Below are 17,012 nucleotides of genomic sequence, written 5' to 3' on the forward strand. Positions count from 1 at the left end.
CCATTTCCCTCTACAAATTGCAGTCCTGGGTGCTGCATTGTATAAATTAAAAGAAACCTAGATCTCAGAACAGATTTGTGGAACTACGTGCAACATGCACCTTTGTTTTGTTTTTTTCTGGAACTGCTGTTTAAATAAATGTTTCTGGCACTTACATTTTTGGAAATAATTTCAAAGGACCTTGTCAAAGGCTGCAGCATTCAAGCAACAGTGCCTGGTTAAACTTTTTTTAAAAAAAGAGAATTAAAATGTTTACTATTGTTACCGCAATGCATCACAGTAAGCAAAGGGTAAGAATATGTTTGTGCATACAACTGACCTTTACAACATTTTGCTATGTCACTTTGACCTTGAGATATTTATTTCTAGAACATATCCTATGGATAATTACATTTCAGAAATAGTAAAGTACCATTGACGTTTCTTTAGCCCTTAGGCTTTCTAACATAATTTGGTCTAGGAATAAAGTGGTATGTTTGAGGCATGGCCTTTATTGATTCCATCTGAAAACAGAGGCTTACAAGAGGGAACTGAAGAAGATGTTTGCAAAAATAATTTAGCTCTTGACATTGACCTTGTCCATGTCAGGGAAATAAGGGCTTGTCCATTAGGGAATGAAGTGCCACTATGGTGTGCAGAAACCTAGCTGTTACCAAGTACAGTCAATATTACTTATGCCATATTATAAAATCTATCACAGTGAATCTTCTAGTACTCCTGGCATTTCTTCATTATTTCTAGTTAATGAAAATCCGTAAAATGTGGAGTAGTGTAGGAGATGAGTAATCTTTTTAAAGTAGAGCAGATCCACTAAGCCAGCTACATTTCCATAGTGCTACCATTTCATTTTTATGTGTGGGGAAGATGCAAGAACCGAGCAGCTCAGAGGGAAGTCAAAGCACATCTTGTCTGCTCTAAAGTAGGAGAGCTGTTTGGCTAATTCAGCGAGGAGCATTAGACTAGTAGAGACGATTTCCTGTTGTTGTTGTTGTTAATAAATTAATAATAATAATAATAATAATAATAATAATAATAATAATATATTACTTATACCCCACCCATCTGGCTGGATTTCCCCAGTCACTCTGGACGGCTTCCAACAGGAGATTAAAAATACAGATGTTTTGAGACTACAATCCCATCATCTCTGACCACTGGTTCTGTTAGCTAGGGGTGATGGGAGTTGTAGTCCCAAAACATCTGGAAGGCCAAGTTTGCCTATGCCTGATCAAAGACCTATTTAGAGGAGAACCATTGAAATTCATGTTAGTCCTGTCTATTAACTTCAGTTGGTCTACTCCAAGTAGGATTAGCTTTGACTACCACCTCCTGCTTTGAGCTTTCTTTCAGAGGTCAAGTGGAAGGCAACAGGAGACAGGGTCTTTTCAGTGATGGCATTCTGCCCTTACAATGTGCTTTGAACAGAGACCTAGTTGGCACAATCAGACATCATTTGGGCACCAAGTTAGGGAGGAAATCCTGTTCTCTTGCACATTTCTTCCAATCTGCTTCTTTTATGACTTTGCTACTGCTGGTTTCTTTCTTGTTTTTTTATTTTTGTGCTGTTGCAGGTTACAGATTTTATTTTATTGCCTCCCCCCCCCCTCCAAAGTAAGCTACTTTGGTCACTGATGTGGGAAGGCAGGATAAAAATGTTTTAAAATAAATAATATTTCCTTTTTAGGACATCCAATTCAGTACATGTCAGAGCAAAGAAACAAGCCAAACAGCAGCTCTCTTCCAGCCTTGCTTCCCTGAAGGGGCGCTGTGTGATGAAAAGGGCTGGTGTCTACAACTGTTGACAAATAGTTCCCTGAGCCCCACCTCCACTCCCTGTACATTGTTGTGAAGGCTTTTGTGTCTAAGTGTCCACACTGACACATGGATGGCTGGGCTGGGGGAGCTGTGTGCCAGGGATGAGCTCATAGCTCCTTTTAATCAAGGGATGCCCGTTCATGAGGATAATGAAGAAGAGGAGTTTGGATTTGATATCCCAGTTTATCACTGCCCAAAGGAGTCTCAAAGTGGCTAACATTCTACTTTCCCCTCCTTCCCCACAACAAACACTCTGTGAGGTGAGTGGGGCTGAGAGACTTCAGAGAAGTGTGACTGGCCCAAGGTCACCCAGCAGCTGCATGTGGAGGAGCGGAGACGTGACCCGGTTCACCAGATTATGAGTCTACCGCTTTTAACCACTACACCACACTGGCTCTCTTCTGAATGAATGAAGGGGTAGTAGTTAGAGTGTTGGGCGAGGACCTGGGAGGCCAGGGTCTGAATCCCTTCTCAGCCATGAAGCTCACTGAGTGACCTTGGGCCAGTTGCCATTTCTCAGCCTAACAAGGTTGTTGTGAGGATAAAATGGGGAAGGGTACCACGTGAACCAGCTTGACCTCCTTGGAATAAAAGGAGGTATGTAAATACAATAAAAAATAATACATGCCCACTGTGGTATGCTGAAATAAGGCAAAAGAATACTTTCTTTTTGAGTTCCTGATACAATTTTAAAACTGCAAATACAAGGTGTTTTTTTTTAATCAAGTCTTTTTCTATTACAGTGGTACCTCGGGTTAAGAACTCAATTCGTTCTGGAGGTCCATTCTTAACCTGAAACTCTTCTTAATCTGAGGTACCACTTTAGCTAATGGGGCCTCTTGCTGCTGCCGTGCAATTTCTGTTCTCATCCTAAAGCAAAGTTCTTAACCCATGGTACTATTTCTGGGTTAGCGGAGTCTGTAACCTGATGCATCTGTAACCCGAGGTACCACTGTATCATTAATATTATTTTCTATATCACTTGCATGCCAAAATGGCTTCTTAGTGGTTATGGAAGAAACCTATGCCTGTAGAAGCAATTGATAAGGCTATCCTGCCTTATAAATAAAGGATAATAAATTACTGGCTGCAGAGGTAAGGGTTAATTTGGTACTTCAGGTAGTAACTTTTTAAAGTGATCAGTACTGATGAATTTGTTTATTCTCTCCCCTCCCCCGCTTATTCCTCCCATATGTGATAAGGAATTCTTTTAAAATTGGGACTGTCATTGCCCGTTAACATTGTATTGTTACTGCAGAGACACAGTTAAAATGATTTATGGCTTCGCCTTAATATAATGGCATGGAGACACTGTTTTTCCAGATTTATTTGTTTGACAGTTGTGTTCTCAGGAGCGGTATTATCTTTTTAATTAGAAAGTAGGTATGTAGATATTTGTGAGCTTTGAACAGTGGCATGTGCAGTTACTAGATGAACTTGGAGTGGGGAAAAAATAGCTTTTTAGCAATTAATATAGCACTGATATAAAATCACAGATTTCTCATTTCATTCTTTCTTTCTTCCATGTCTTCCCCAACTAAGGCTTGTGGGGCATGTGAAACTAGTCTTTTGGGGTGTGCCATACTGATATGAAGGAACCTTGCCTTTTATCTCTTCAAGTTTATTCATTTTTAATTCTTGGAGCTTAGCACAGCTGTAGAATTGATAGACCTGCCTCTTACAGTGCAGCGGATACCACATAATTGTTTGCTAAAAGCTCCTTTCATGGGTAGAATAGAGTGTCTCTGAATGAAGGGCAGTCTTCACAAGTGACAAGATGAGCTGAACTGAGTGCACGTACCAGGACTGAAGGGGAACATGCACAGCACATTTGTTTTGGGAATGGTAGCATCCAGTGCTATTTTTCTAGAAAAAGAGGTGCCGGAAGCATAGCTGTCAAGTGTCCCTTATTTGAAGGGACAGTCCCTTATTCCAGCGCCATGTCCCGCTGCTGTCCCTTATTGATGGATGTCCCTTAAATGGTCCCTTAAATGATGTCCCTTGAATTTCAAAAGAAGCAGCTCCTCTCCCTCCCTCCCTGCCGGCCAGGGAGGAGGGAAGCTCCAACTGTGTTGCTTGGCTGTGTTGCTCACCCAATAAGAAGTCTAAGAACGACTGGGGGTGGAGCTTGCATGCCTTGTGTGTGGCTAGTTAATGCAAGCTGAGGGGTTTTTTGAATGCTGGATGCCATTTTGTTGCACGTGCTGCTGCAAACATTGCAGTGCAAAGCCAGGCTGGGGAGCCATCTTAAGTTGAGGCTGCATAGGCCTTGTGGTGCATGTGATTCAGATTCTATTCAGCTGAACCTCTGGTTACAAAGTTGGTTGGACAGTGTTCTCGAAGCTACCAGCATGAGTTTGACCAGGCTGCAGGAGGACAGGAAGACTGGACTGCCTGGAACAGGTGAGGCTGCAGGTCCCTTATTTTGGCTGCTGGTCCCTTATTTTCAAATCTGTAAGTTGACAGCTATGGCCGGAAGTCACCATGAACTTCTCCCTTGTTCTCTTAGAATAGCAATGGCACCCACCTGAGAGGTGCAGGAACTGAGTTCCTGTGAATTCTCCATGAAAAAAAGCCCTGGTAGCATCATAAACCATTCCCACCAAGGCCTCCTAATTTGGAACATACCAAGTCAGTCTATTGGTCCATTGAGCTCAGTATTGCCCGACTTTGATGGCAATAGTTCCCATGTATTCCTCACCCTATCTGGGGATGCTGAGGATGAATCTGCGGCTTTGTACATCCACAGCAGATGCTCTACAACTGAGCTATGGCTCTCTCCCATTGTCATGCAAGACAGAAGAGTAGGTCCCTTATGTTATGTCTTCTGCACACTCTGTATTCCAGGAGAACTTCTATGCAGATGACCCTGAGCTGTGGCTTCTCAGGCTCCCAGTGTGTTGTGAGCACAGGAAGGGCCTGGGAAAATGCAGGTATCTTTTCCATAGGGCACTCTTACAGTGAGTGTGGCAAGTCAGCTGTGCAAACTGCAACCACCACCTGCAATAAACTGTGTAGGCTCTGTCTAGCATGAGTAGAAATCTTCTAGTGAGTTCACTAGTGTGCCCAAAAGGTAGGAAAGGCACCATGGAAGAAGAAGACACAAAACTGCATATTCTAATTTATGCATGAAAATGCAAAATTATTAGAATTCAAATTTCCTCAAGGAAGCCATTTATTTCTACATTAAAACAATCCCAAATAAATAATTCAGTTAATTTCCACCCTACCTCAGACCACCCAAATCAGCACTTTCATTAATTCATCCATTGCCCCAATTAATTTCTCACCCAGATGATCCTGCTCCAAAATCCATTTATGTTGACTGATTAATGGAGTAATTAATTCAACACACCATTACTCCTTCTCCTTAAATTCAAAACAAATAGTGTGCTGTGGCAGTGGTTCATGGTGCTCTCTGAGTGGGTGGGTGGAATTCGCGCTTTGAGATGAAGTAGCCATTGGTGATTTTTCATTTCTCTTCTCTCTCCGCCTCTCACCTGAGCTACAGGCTTGTACCAATGCTTTGTATGCATAAACTCAAACTTCAACATGCTCCTAAGAAGAAAATAACATTCTTTCCTGCTTTTTTTTCAAGGACAGTATATGGAAACAGAAACGACTGGCCCTATATAGGGTTTTCTATCCTCTTTTCTGTATGCTGTTTCTGGAAAGGAAATGGAATGATGCTGTTTTTCCTACCATTTCATGGACATTTTGAGGTTTTAGCTGGTGCTTCAGCAGCAGCAAGAAAACAGTGGCAGCTCAAATGCTGCTAGCTGGATTAAGGGCCTCTCTGTGTGTATTTTTTATTGTAGATTTATGATTCATTGTGCTCATGATGGTATTGGGGTGGATATATATGATCACACTTTCAATACTGTTTGCTCCTGCTTCGCAAACATTGCTTCCTTTCCGGTCAGTGTGGACCCTGCAACTTCCTGTTAAAATTTCCATAGCATAAGCACCCTGGGATTTTTTTTGGCCTCACTTCCGTTGTTCTATAGCAAAGCAGTCCTCCTCCAGATGTCAGTAATAATAAAACTCTGGGGAACATCACAGAACTAATGAAATGGAATGACGGGTTGTCCAGTGTAAACCCACCACTAATGCATCATTATTGTGTCAACGACACGTTGCAGATTACACCTGCAAAAAACACTAGCCTAGAGGCGCCCCAGGTTTAAAGCAAAGACTGGCCACAGTGTCATCATCCTGCACGTCTGCTGGGTGCTACCAGACAAATGGAGAGATGGCACAGTTCCAAGCAGCCATTGACATACCGGACTGTTTGGAAAGAAAGACGACACTTGGCTGCTCAATGAGAGCATCTGGATGAGCACTTAGGGCCAGATTAAATGCAAATTCATGTAACCATAACCTGATGGCTTTTTTTGTAGATGAGGTAAGAAAAGTTTCTTCATAAGAGATGATGGGGTAAACATGAATTTCTGGTGTGGGGTTTTATTAAGCGCCCCTCCCCGTTGCTTCTCTGCTGTAATCACCCAACTCATGAAGAAGCTTTTTCTGAGATGGAAGAGAGAGGTCTCCAACTACTCTCATGCACATTGTGCTGCAATGTATAGTTTGGCTCCAGGAGAAATAGCTGGTACATTTCAGGGAGTGGCCGATAACAGTATTTCTTGTCTTGCAGCAGCAGAAGAGCTGCTGTAAACTTTAGTGGAGAGGAGAGAAAGTTTATATCCACAGTAATAAAGCATCAAAACTTGAGGCCTTAAACAATGATTGCACTCTGCAGTAAACTGAAAAGACACTGAAAACTTTCATTTCATGCTGTAGTACCCAGAAATGGGCAGTAAACGATGTGTCCCCAGCTAACTGTGGGGGGTTGGTTGTTGTTTTTTGCTTCTAGATGTGTGTCCAAATATTGATGAGTTGTAAGAGTTGAAAATCCCCTCTCCCCTACACCTTAAGACACTAGTTCCAGAAAATAGGCTTTGAAAAAATACTGTCATGGAGAACATTAACCCCACTTCCATTTTGAGCATTACTGCTGTAATTTCTTGAAACTGCTACAGCATCGCTGCAAAATGACACAGCTCCTAGAGGTTAGTGCTATGGCCTTAGTTTAACATGAAGGGGAAATGAAAAACTATAAAATTTACTGTTCTCCTTTTACTGATATAGATAGCTCCTGCCTGCTTTAGAGCTGTTGCTTTGATTGTTTGTCGGCATTGTAGGCTAGGCCATGCTGCTTTATCCACAGAAGAACACATTCAGTAAAATTGTATTTGAGAACAACATGAGTCATTTTACTCATTCAGTACAAGGGAGAACAAGTTTAAAATAGAACAGTTGGGCTATGCTAATAATAATAATAATAATAATAATAATAATAATAATAATAATAATATGAAAGGGCAACAGGTCCGTCCCCCCGATAAGCATTGCCCTTGAAGAAGAAGAAGAGTTTGGATTTGATATCCCGCTTTATCACTACCCTAAGGAGTCTCAAAGCGGCTAACATTCTCCTTTCCCTTCCTCCCCCACAACAAACACTCTGTGAGGTGAGTGGGGCTGAGAGACTTCAGAGAAGTGTGACTAGCCCAAGGTCACCCAGCAGCTGCATGTGGAGGAGCGGAGATGCGAACCCGGTTCCCCAGATTACGAGTCTACTGCTCTTAACCTCTATACCACACTGGCTCTCCTTGTCCTTCTTTCTCCCTGCACTGACTTTCTCTCTGTCCTACCCCCATGACTCGATTCCTACTTCAGATGCTCTGACCCTTCTGCATTTAGCTTTCCTTTTATTTATTTGGACAGTTGAATTGAAAATGAGACAAACATATGGAATATAAATGAGAGATAGGGAGGGGGTGGAGAAAGAGCGTGTAATGCAGATTGAACAGGTAAAGTTGTATTTAATATAAACTGACAATGAAACAAACGTAAATAGAAAATTAAGAAAAGTGATGGTAACACCTTTAGCCATCAGAAGAAGTGACAAATTGCTATTGACAGCATTGCAACAGAGTCTTCTCAACAGCTCTTAATTTTGGGAACGATCTCCTCACCGAGGTGTGTCTTCTCACCTCACTGTTATATTCTTTCAAGAAGCAGAGGAAGACATGCCTCTTTCTCCAGGCCTTTGGAGGGAAGGTGGCGTGATTCACTGAGGTCAGTTTGCTTCTATTTTATGCTATCTTCTCTTTTTTTAGTTAAGGATGAGGATATTTCTACTGATTTTCAGAAATATATATTGGTGCATTTTAATTTGTTGTACACCATTCTGTGAGCATAGGGCAAATGGTGTATATAAAGATCCAATAAATAAATGGAACTTCCAGAAATCTTTTGCTTATTTTTGAAATGTGTGTTGCAATTTCTCTTCTCCCGCTTGTGTTTGGTACATCATACCACTACATAACACAGGAGCAAACTGAAGATATATGGATTATACTGTTACATGTCTTAAATTCCCCTTTGGATGTCTTCATATGTTTGAATGTTGTGATCTAGGGCTTTAAGTGTGCTAGATCAGGCACCTTTTTCCTTTATGAAGGATATCCGTCTGCAGTCAAACCCACATGCTGTTCTGAAGCTTAGAAAATCCTATGCCAAGATTACTCCTTTCTTCAATAAGTGGAAGGAAGTCTTAATTTTCATCAGTTTCTCTGAACATAATCTTACTGGACTGTAGAAAATACTCTAAAATTTTGTACTTTGTCTCCATTAACATGACAAGCTACTCCATATTTTCTGGCAATTTAAATAGATCACAATCAAACCATAGCATTTTAAAATGTTCAGTAATCTCACATCTTGCCTAACATTTTTAATTTTATGTATGCTTTGACCATTTAAAAGGTTTCTTCTTAATGCAGTCGGAAATAGTTTCAGCTGTTTACATTTTTCTCTTAATCTTGAAGTAGTGAAGAGCTACATATTAATATCATTTGTAACTCATCTGTGGTTGTACAGCTGAGAGGAAAGCACTAAAGGACATTGTGAGGACTTTAAAAATCTCAATCCACTCAGGTTTTTACCTTTATTCAGGGCACCTGACATGATTTGAAGCACCTGGCTTGCATATTCCAAACTGTGTTGTCTGAACTCTAACTGGCCAAGAATTAGGTAGGTGTTTTGTTACTAGGGTGGTAATTATATTGCACCAGTTGTTTGCTGCATGTATGAACAGAAATTGGACATAAGGATAAAGTCATGTGTTGTTTCTCTCCATTTGGAATAAATAGAAGCATATTATTTACTTTGTCTCATTGTGACTAGGCCCAATACCTTTCAGCTGCCATTTATTGAAAGGAATATTATCCATCCTTAGCATAGGGTATTTACTTGCGTCCACAGAGAATGGATTGATTCCAATGAAAGACTTGCTGATCTGAAAGCAAAGTTAGATTGGACAGGAAAGGATAGCTGATTCACGTGAGGACATACCTACAAAATTGTCTTGGAATGGTTTGTTTGTTTTTAAAGAAATGAATTACTAATCGGTTTCATGCAACAGGAGGACCATAATAGACTGACAGTGAAAACCAGAACAGTTAAAACTTATGAGATACTGAGAACCTATGCAATCTAAAAAGTACATTTGCAGTAATGTTAGTACCAAATCTAACTGCTTTGAATTAAACCCAGCTAAGTAGAGCACTGAAACACTGAGATCTGATTCTGTGAGTGCTGAAGAGAGATTCCAAGTATTCGGCCTGGGGAAAAAAATGAAAGTTTGGAAGAATATGTTCAAAGCTTTATTTTAGTACTATGCAAATCAGCATGAAAAGAGGCAGGAACATTTGATTTTGCCACTTCTGACCTCCCTGCAGCCATAGCTTTGAGCTTTCACTTTAAAGCTGCTTCTGCTTGGCAGTCATCCTAAACCAGCAAAATGCTGTTTATTATTTATTCAAATTCTCTTATAGAAATGTGGATCCTTAGTGGGATGCATTTTTCATTATTATTTTTTTGCGGTGGGGAGAAGAAGGTGATTGCTTTATAGGGAAATGGTGGTTTTATAAAGTTATGTTGCGAGGATGAGTGGCTGTGACCTAGGGTTGTATCAGTAAAGCAATGTTTGTCTGTTTTTATTAGTGGCGACAGCTGTTGATTCTGACATTTACAAATAAAGTGTGGTGTAGCTTTAAAAAATTAAACAGCTTGCTCTAGTTTGGTTTGAGTACTCACTTACGCAACACTGTTTTTGGCTTCCACTGTGTGATTATTGTGGATGCATCAGTGAATAAAGAGGATTGTTTGGATCTGCAGCAAAACATTACTTCACCTGATCCAACTGTGCCAGTGAGTTTTCCCATTAACAAATACAGATTGCTGGGGAACTTCAAATCTGTTTATCCGAAGCGGTCAATTCAGTGCCTCCTATAATTCATTTTGCACAGCTCCTGGTATACTAAGGGTGTACCTATGTAAGGCAACCTTTCTAAGCTGAGCCAACAAACTCTGGATGTATGGGTCAGGGAAGTTCCAAGGGTGTTCCTGATCCTGTTGGCCCAATAGACTGGTCTGATGAAACCCCCTTCACTAAGCTATATGGTTTCAAGTGGAAGTTTGCATAGTGCCCACAGACACTCCCATTGGCACCTGCCAAGGTTCCCTGCTCCTCCTATTTTTATTTTAACATGAGGCTTTTGCCTTTTGCAAGGGGTCATTTGTGGAGTTGGCCTTTGCAGGAGTGGTGGTTGCATTTTTTTTTGTTCCCGTTGTATGTGTTTTGTGGAGAGTTATGCCCACAACAGGGGATGCGGATGGCGCTGTGGGTTAAACCACTGAGCCTTGGGCTTGCCAATCAGAAGGTCGCCAGTTCGAATCCCCACAACGGGGCGAGCTCCCATTGTTCGGACCCTGCTCCTGCCGACCTAGCAGTTCGAAAGCATGTCAAAGTGCAAGTAGATAAATAGGTACCGCTCTGGTGGGAAGGTAAACGGCGTTTCTGTGTGCTGCTCTGGTTAGCCAGAGGCGGCTTAGTCATGCTGGCCACATGACCCGGAAGCTGTACGCCGGCTCCCTCGGCCAGTAAAGCAAGATGAGCGCCATAACCCCAGAGTTGTCCGCAACTGGACCTAACGTTCAGGGGTCCCTTTACCTTTAACTTTATGCCCACAACAGTTTATTAGATTTCAAAATGTGCCTCAAGGCTTAAAAAGGTTGGGGCTCACCATTCTTTCTTTGCTCTTATTTTTTGTCTGTGCCCAGTGTCATTATATCATTGAACTGAATTTACCTTAGTTGTCATGTTCCCCCTTGATCAGGTTAGTGTAATGTAGGTGAGAACCCTGCCATGACAGTGCAGGTTGAGAGAAGAAATCTTACTCAGTCTTTTAGCACCTGATTTACCCTACCATTTGATGAGGGAGGGAGAGAGGGTGTCAAGCTAAATGTGCTTACATCAGGGAAGAGATATGTGCTAATAATATATGCAGCTGCAATTATAGAATTGTAGAATTGGAAAGGGACCACAGTGGTCATCTAGTCCAACACCCTGCAATGCAGGAATCAATGCAGGACTTGAATCCATGACCCTGATACTGAGAGTCTCATGCTTTATCCACTAGCGATTGCCCCTTGGTCTGCCTCCATCAACCTGCAGATATCCTTTCTCACCCAGCCACTATATGGTACCTGGAGCCAGAGTGTCATTTTTTCCATAGCGATTAAGATCATTTCTATATTTTGGAGCTACAAAGATCTTTCCATTGAAACCATGCTCTAAATAAACTATGGTCTCCTAGTTTGTAACTCTTAGGACCCTGACTTGCACTGTTTCAAGGTTATAACTGCATGTAACCCCAGGCGTTCCATTATTGATTACCCAGTGTGGTTGTTGTAAGAAATGCAGCTTGAGGGCTGTGAATTAGATTGCAGCAGTACTGTTGTGTGAGTTTAATCAGCATTGAACTCACCATGTCCAAAAACCGAGGGGCACATCTGGTGTGAATGGGAACATGTAACAAGAATTGGGTGTGGGGGGGTTGTGTAAAATAGCATGGATTACTAAACAAAATATTCAGACTGGTTGCAGAACAGCATTTTTGTTGTTTGGAGATGAGCATAAGTCTTATTTCTAAAGACCTAATAATATTTTTGATGGCCACAGCACCATTGAGAAATTGTACAACATTAGAAGGTCTCTGACATTTAGCCTTTAGAAAGATGGTGCACCAGTTGTTAAAAAAAGTGGCCAAACCTGATCTCTGCAACATGATATCTACCATGTAAATGTCAACCCCAGTGTTCCCCAGATGTTGTTGGACCGCATCTCCCATAAGCCCCAGCCAGGATGGACAATGGTCAGTGATGAAGGGAGCTGTAGTTCAGCAGCAAAAAGAGGGATGCTAGAGGGACCTTCTAGACTGTTGCAATATTAGATGTTCACTCTAGGATAAGCAAGACCCCCACAACTGCCTGTACTCAGGAACTACAGTTCAAGAAAAAACTAGAACTGTGACCTTTTAGTTAATTGATTGTTTAGAAGATTCAGCAATTGATTAAGCAATCATACACACACACACACACACACACACACACACACACACGTACCTTCAATGGAGTTCAGTGGGATTACTGCCAGGTAAGTGGTTATAGAAATAAAGCTGTATTCTGTTTAAGGTAGACTAATTGAAATCTGTGGATTTGTGACCACTTTTCCTCAACCTGCTGTCCTCTAGCTTTTTTGAGCTGCTTCTCTCTCTCTCTCTATATATATATAGTCTAATATGAACACTTACAAAGCTGCAGGTGACAGGCAGTATCTTGGAAGATATGTTTCTCCTCTTTTGTACATAAGGGAATGTGTCTTCTAAAGTAGTGCCATCTGTGATATGCAGTCATCCAAAAATTTAAAGAATGGGACTTTTGGCTCAGAAATGTGTTCATATGGAAGCTTATGCAGATTTAATTGATGACTTGATACATGAAATCCCAGGCACCTAGGAAGTTACATTAAAACAACAACAACAACTAGCTAGCAACCCTGAGAAAAGCTTTGGGAAGACATCAGCATGCAGTTTTGTACTACACCTTTCTGTTTTTGTTTTAATGTTGCAGTTGGCCTTGTCTGCTGAAAAGATCTTGCTCACTTTCAACCAGTTCATTAGTATCCCTGTTATCATCCGTTTCCTCTTCATCTTCTTCACGATCAGCCAGATGCAATACAATGTCAAAGAATTGATTTCTCTGGCTAGAAGGCCATCATCTTGTTTTGACAAGGAAGGAAAACTGACCATATGCAGAATGCTAAGGGATGGTAAACGTATAGGTAAAAATAGTTGGCATTGGCAATCATCTGTGCACGTATGTTTGGCAGCTGTTGTCTGCTGACTGTTTTAGTATTCACAGATTGGCTGGTATAATCCGTTTTCTTCATTGCTAATGGCTGAGTGCTCCTAAACACCTTCTAAGTAATTGCTTTTCTGCCATAGCTATGGTGGATTAGACTCTCACTGGTATGTGCAAACAAAGATGAAAGTAATAGTCCTGCTGCTGGTTGCTAACTGGATTAATTTACATAGGGGAATGAGAGAAGTTCTCTTCTTGTGTGTTATATCAAACTACTTATCAAGTTGCACCCTTTCTGCATGCTGGGGAGAAACAGGCCTCTGCTTAGTTTCTGGGTGCTAGGCATGTTTAGGAGCACAGGCAGTGCAAAGAGCTGCTAAAATGAATGGGAAGGCCTACACATTTTCACATCCAGCCTTTGTTCTTCCCTCAGTACATTTGGTTTGATGCTAACAACTACAACAAGATGGTCAAAACGCTTAATGGAACTAACCTAATTCTGAGCCAAGAAAAGTTGAGTTCTGTGGCCTCTTAAATTGAACTAATTTGCATGTATTTGCCTATTTTGCACACCTTCCTCTTTGGTTTTTTTTAGTTGCAAGTAAGAGTACAAAGTTGTCCTCTAACCACTCCATCTTGTCATTGTCTTTGGAACCATCACTATATTTGGGCTTGAAATGTTCAGATCTGTTTTTCATTTTTGTTTCATTTTAAATTTGTTTAGCTCTGTTCCACATTCATTTCCATGTTGTGGTTCGCAACCCACAGAAATTTCAACAAATACATTAAATGGCACATTGTCATCCTGTCACAATTCAAAACATAACCAAGAACCAATAAAAATATATGTATCAAGAATCCACTTCACATATGCAACATACTATCAACAAAATAACAGCAGATAACAACAGAATAAAGTCACCCCCATACATTGCAAACAACCAAGACAAATTAGAAAGAATGCATTACACAAAATATCACACCCCATGGGTTGTACCTTATGCTGTTGTTCCACTTTTGTTACAAATTTCTGCTTCCACAACAGAACTTCTCATTTCTCTCTTGTCCTGCAGCCTCCCACCTCAAAATCTGCTGCAGAGAGTTGGAGCACCCTCTGGAGCAAATTTTGGGGGCTTGCAGGGGGAGGAGAGGAATGGAAAGTTACATTGTGTGAGCAGAATTCTGATCAGGCAGTAATGGATAGAACCCCATATTTTTGCTGCTGGCAGTGCTAGAAATTCATACCAGCCTACATTTCACTGACAAAAATACATTCTGTGCAACTCTCCTAATTTCATGCCAAAGAGAATTTTGCAAGCCTCACCCTGCTCCCCATTGCATACTGGTGTAAATTGTCCACTGTATTCCTTATGCATTGAATTCTGTACCTACCCCTGTGATTTACAAGCTAAGAGAATGGTTGTTTTTCTGTAAAACATCTACTAGCAAAAGGATAATACATTATCAGCAGTACAAAATGTAGCCTAACCGACTATTTCACTCTAGACTGTGTGCTAGAGATGAGACACAGCCAATCTCCATTCACAGTGCAGTCCTAAACATGTTGAATCAGAATGAAACCCCACTGGGTTCAGTAGGACTTACTGTACTGCCAGGTAAATAAATATGGCATTGTAGACTCAGAGTTTTAACTTCTAGAGATTGTGTGGAGGAAGCTTTAACCCCATGGAATATGGCAGTGGTAGTACAGTATTGCCTGTTAACATATTTGAGCAAGGGATTCCCAAAAGTCAAAAATATGGAACAGAGCTTACGACATAGGGACTGTTCATGATAAACAGGCAGTTGAAGCATATGGAAATTTTATTTATTTTGCAATAACTGATGTAGGAGATCAGTTTTCTGAAGATAGCTGGATTTTTCTATTACCCCACCCATCAAGTTCATTTCTATCTCCTGTGGCCTGAATCAAGTTATTTTTTTTTAACTCACTAGGGAAATGAATTAGCTTTCCAATACCAGGATGTTTGTGTTTTCAACCTTGCTTTGTCAATGGTTACAGTAACGGTTTCAGATGCATTTGAGTTCTAACATATCCAAGTCTGTCCTTTCGGCATTTCATTTCCTTGTAACCCGCCTGATTACAACCCTTCTTCCAACACAACTATGTTTATACAAAACAAAACAAAAAATCCTTCCAGTAGCACCTTAAAGACCAACTAAGTCAGTTCTTGGTATGAGCTTTCGTGTGCATGCACACTTCTTCAGATACCATGCATGCACACGAAAGCTCATACCAAGAACTGACTTAGTTGGTCTTTAAGGTGCTACTGGAAGGATTTTTTTTTGTTTTGACTATGGCAGACCAACACGGCTACCTATCTGTAACTGGAACTATGTTTATACAGTATGCACCTGTCAACTTGGATAAGGTATTTTGGTACCTTTAAGACCAGCAAATCTATCATGGCATATGTTTTTGTGGGCTACACTACACTTTTAAAGTGTCTTTAAAAGTGACAAAAGTCTCTGATGTTTTAATAGGTATTAGTTATATTGAACAGGGACACTGGTGGCGCTGTGGTTTAAACCACTGTGCATCTTGGGCTTGCCCATCAAAAGGTTGGTGGTTCGAATCCCCGCGATGAGGTGAGCTCCCATTGTTCGGTCCCAGCTCCTGCCAACCTAGCAGTTTGAAAGCAGGCAGTGCAAGTAGATAAATAGGTATCACTCCAGCGGGAAGGTAAACGACCTTTCCGTGGGCTGCTCTGGTTTCACCAAAAGCGGCTTAGTCATGCTGGCCACATGACCTGGAAAAACTGTCTGCGAACAAACGTCAGCTCCCTACTGGCGTAAAGTGAAATGAGCACCGCAATCCCAGAGTCGTTTGCGACTGGACCTAATTGTGAGGGGTCCCTTTACCTTTTTATATTGAACACCATCTTATGGGGGGGGGCAGCTTTAAAAAGCTTATGGCTGGCACTGGTTTTTAACACAGTGTGTTAATCTCTGAAGACAAGCTTAATTCTAGCCCACCTTGTCATGCAGAGCACCCCATCCTGTGCTTATTTCCTCATACCACTGTGTTGATGTTTTTAGAAATGACAAAAATAATCCAAATATTGCCTGTACGATGTGTGTTGTTTAGAGTAAAATAAATCAATTAAGTCTGTAACAACCCAGTGAAAAGAATAAATATTGAGTTTTCCCAGTAAGGTTCATCTGCTGAAGCAAGGTTTGCATGGTTGTCTTGTGCAAAAGAGCCAGTCTGTGTTCCCTTTTGCAAAATGGAACAAAGCAAAAGAAATCATCGCCGAGTGTATGCTGCAGTCTCTAATTCTGTCAGCTGCAGGATAACTGAAAGCTTCTGGGAAGTTAATCTGACATTTAGCAGCATGTTATAAGTCAGCTGCCAAGTGAAGCTGATTTTTCATTAATGACTTCCCCATTAAACGTCATTAGAAATGCATCTTCTTTAAGAAGAAATATATGAAGAGAGGAGGGTATTATTTATTGTTATCTTCATCATCGTCATTATTATTAATACTATGCTGCTTTTGCATGCAGAGCCAAGAGAGAGATGGTGTCGTCTGAAAGGAAATCTGCTCTTTCTAATGAAAAATAAGAATAAGGTAATTCATTTCTTTCTTTTCCTTCATATTTGTGCCTTTTCATGAATTTACACTTCTTCTTTTTTCCACTTTTTAAAAACCCCTTGGTATGATTCTATGGATAGAAATATTCAGTATTGTTGGCCGTAGCCTAAACATTACCTTCCGTTTACCTTTATGGCTGTTTATAAAATGTGAGACATTCCTCAGCAGCATCAACAATGCTACTGAATGATTGGCTGCATCAGAAATGACTTGAGGCCAAACAGTGTCCTAATTTGATGTGTAAAAGAAGATGTCAATCCAGAATCCTCCAGCAGACTTTTATTGACTGCAGAATCCACATCTTAATTCCTA

General features: G+C 40.9%; 1 protein-coding gene across 11 annotated transcripts in view; it reads left to right on the top strand.

The window, feature by feature from the left end:
• The window catches only part of INPP4B (inositol polyphosphate-4-phosphatase type II B), a gene marked incomplete at its 5' end in the record, with an annotated part of 263,874 nt that overhangs the window by 37,281 nt on the left and 209,581 nt on the right, over positions 1 to 17,012 (top strand). For 3 of the 11 annotated variants that reach the window (XM_083755437.1, XM_083755435.1, XM_083755436.1), the window contains 2 exons: positions 12,853 to 13,063; positions 16,612 to 16,676. In XM_083755437.1, the coding sequence (XP_083611563.1) occupies positions 12,952 to 13,063; positions 16,612 to 16,676 (177 nt within the window). Of the gene's footprint in view, positions 1 to 7,890; positions 7,954 to 12,843; positions 13,064 to 15,588; positions 15,694 to 16,611; positions 16,677 to 17,012 lie in introns of those variants that run through there. The other 8 variants (XM_083755443.1, XM_083755441.1, XM_083755442.1 and 5 more) reach the window with 5 other exon arrangements.

Source organism: Podarcis gaigeae (assembly GCF_964106915.1).
Source record: "Podarcis gaigeae genome assembly, chromosome: 9".
NCBI lineage: Eukaryota > Metazoa > Chordata > Lepidosauria > Squamata > Lacertidae > Podarcis > Podarcis gaigeae.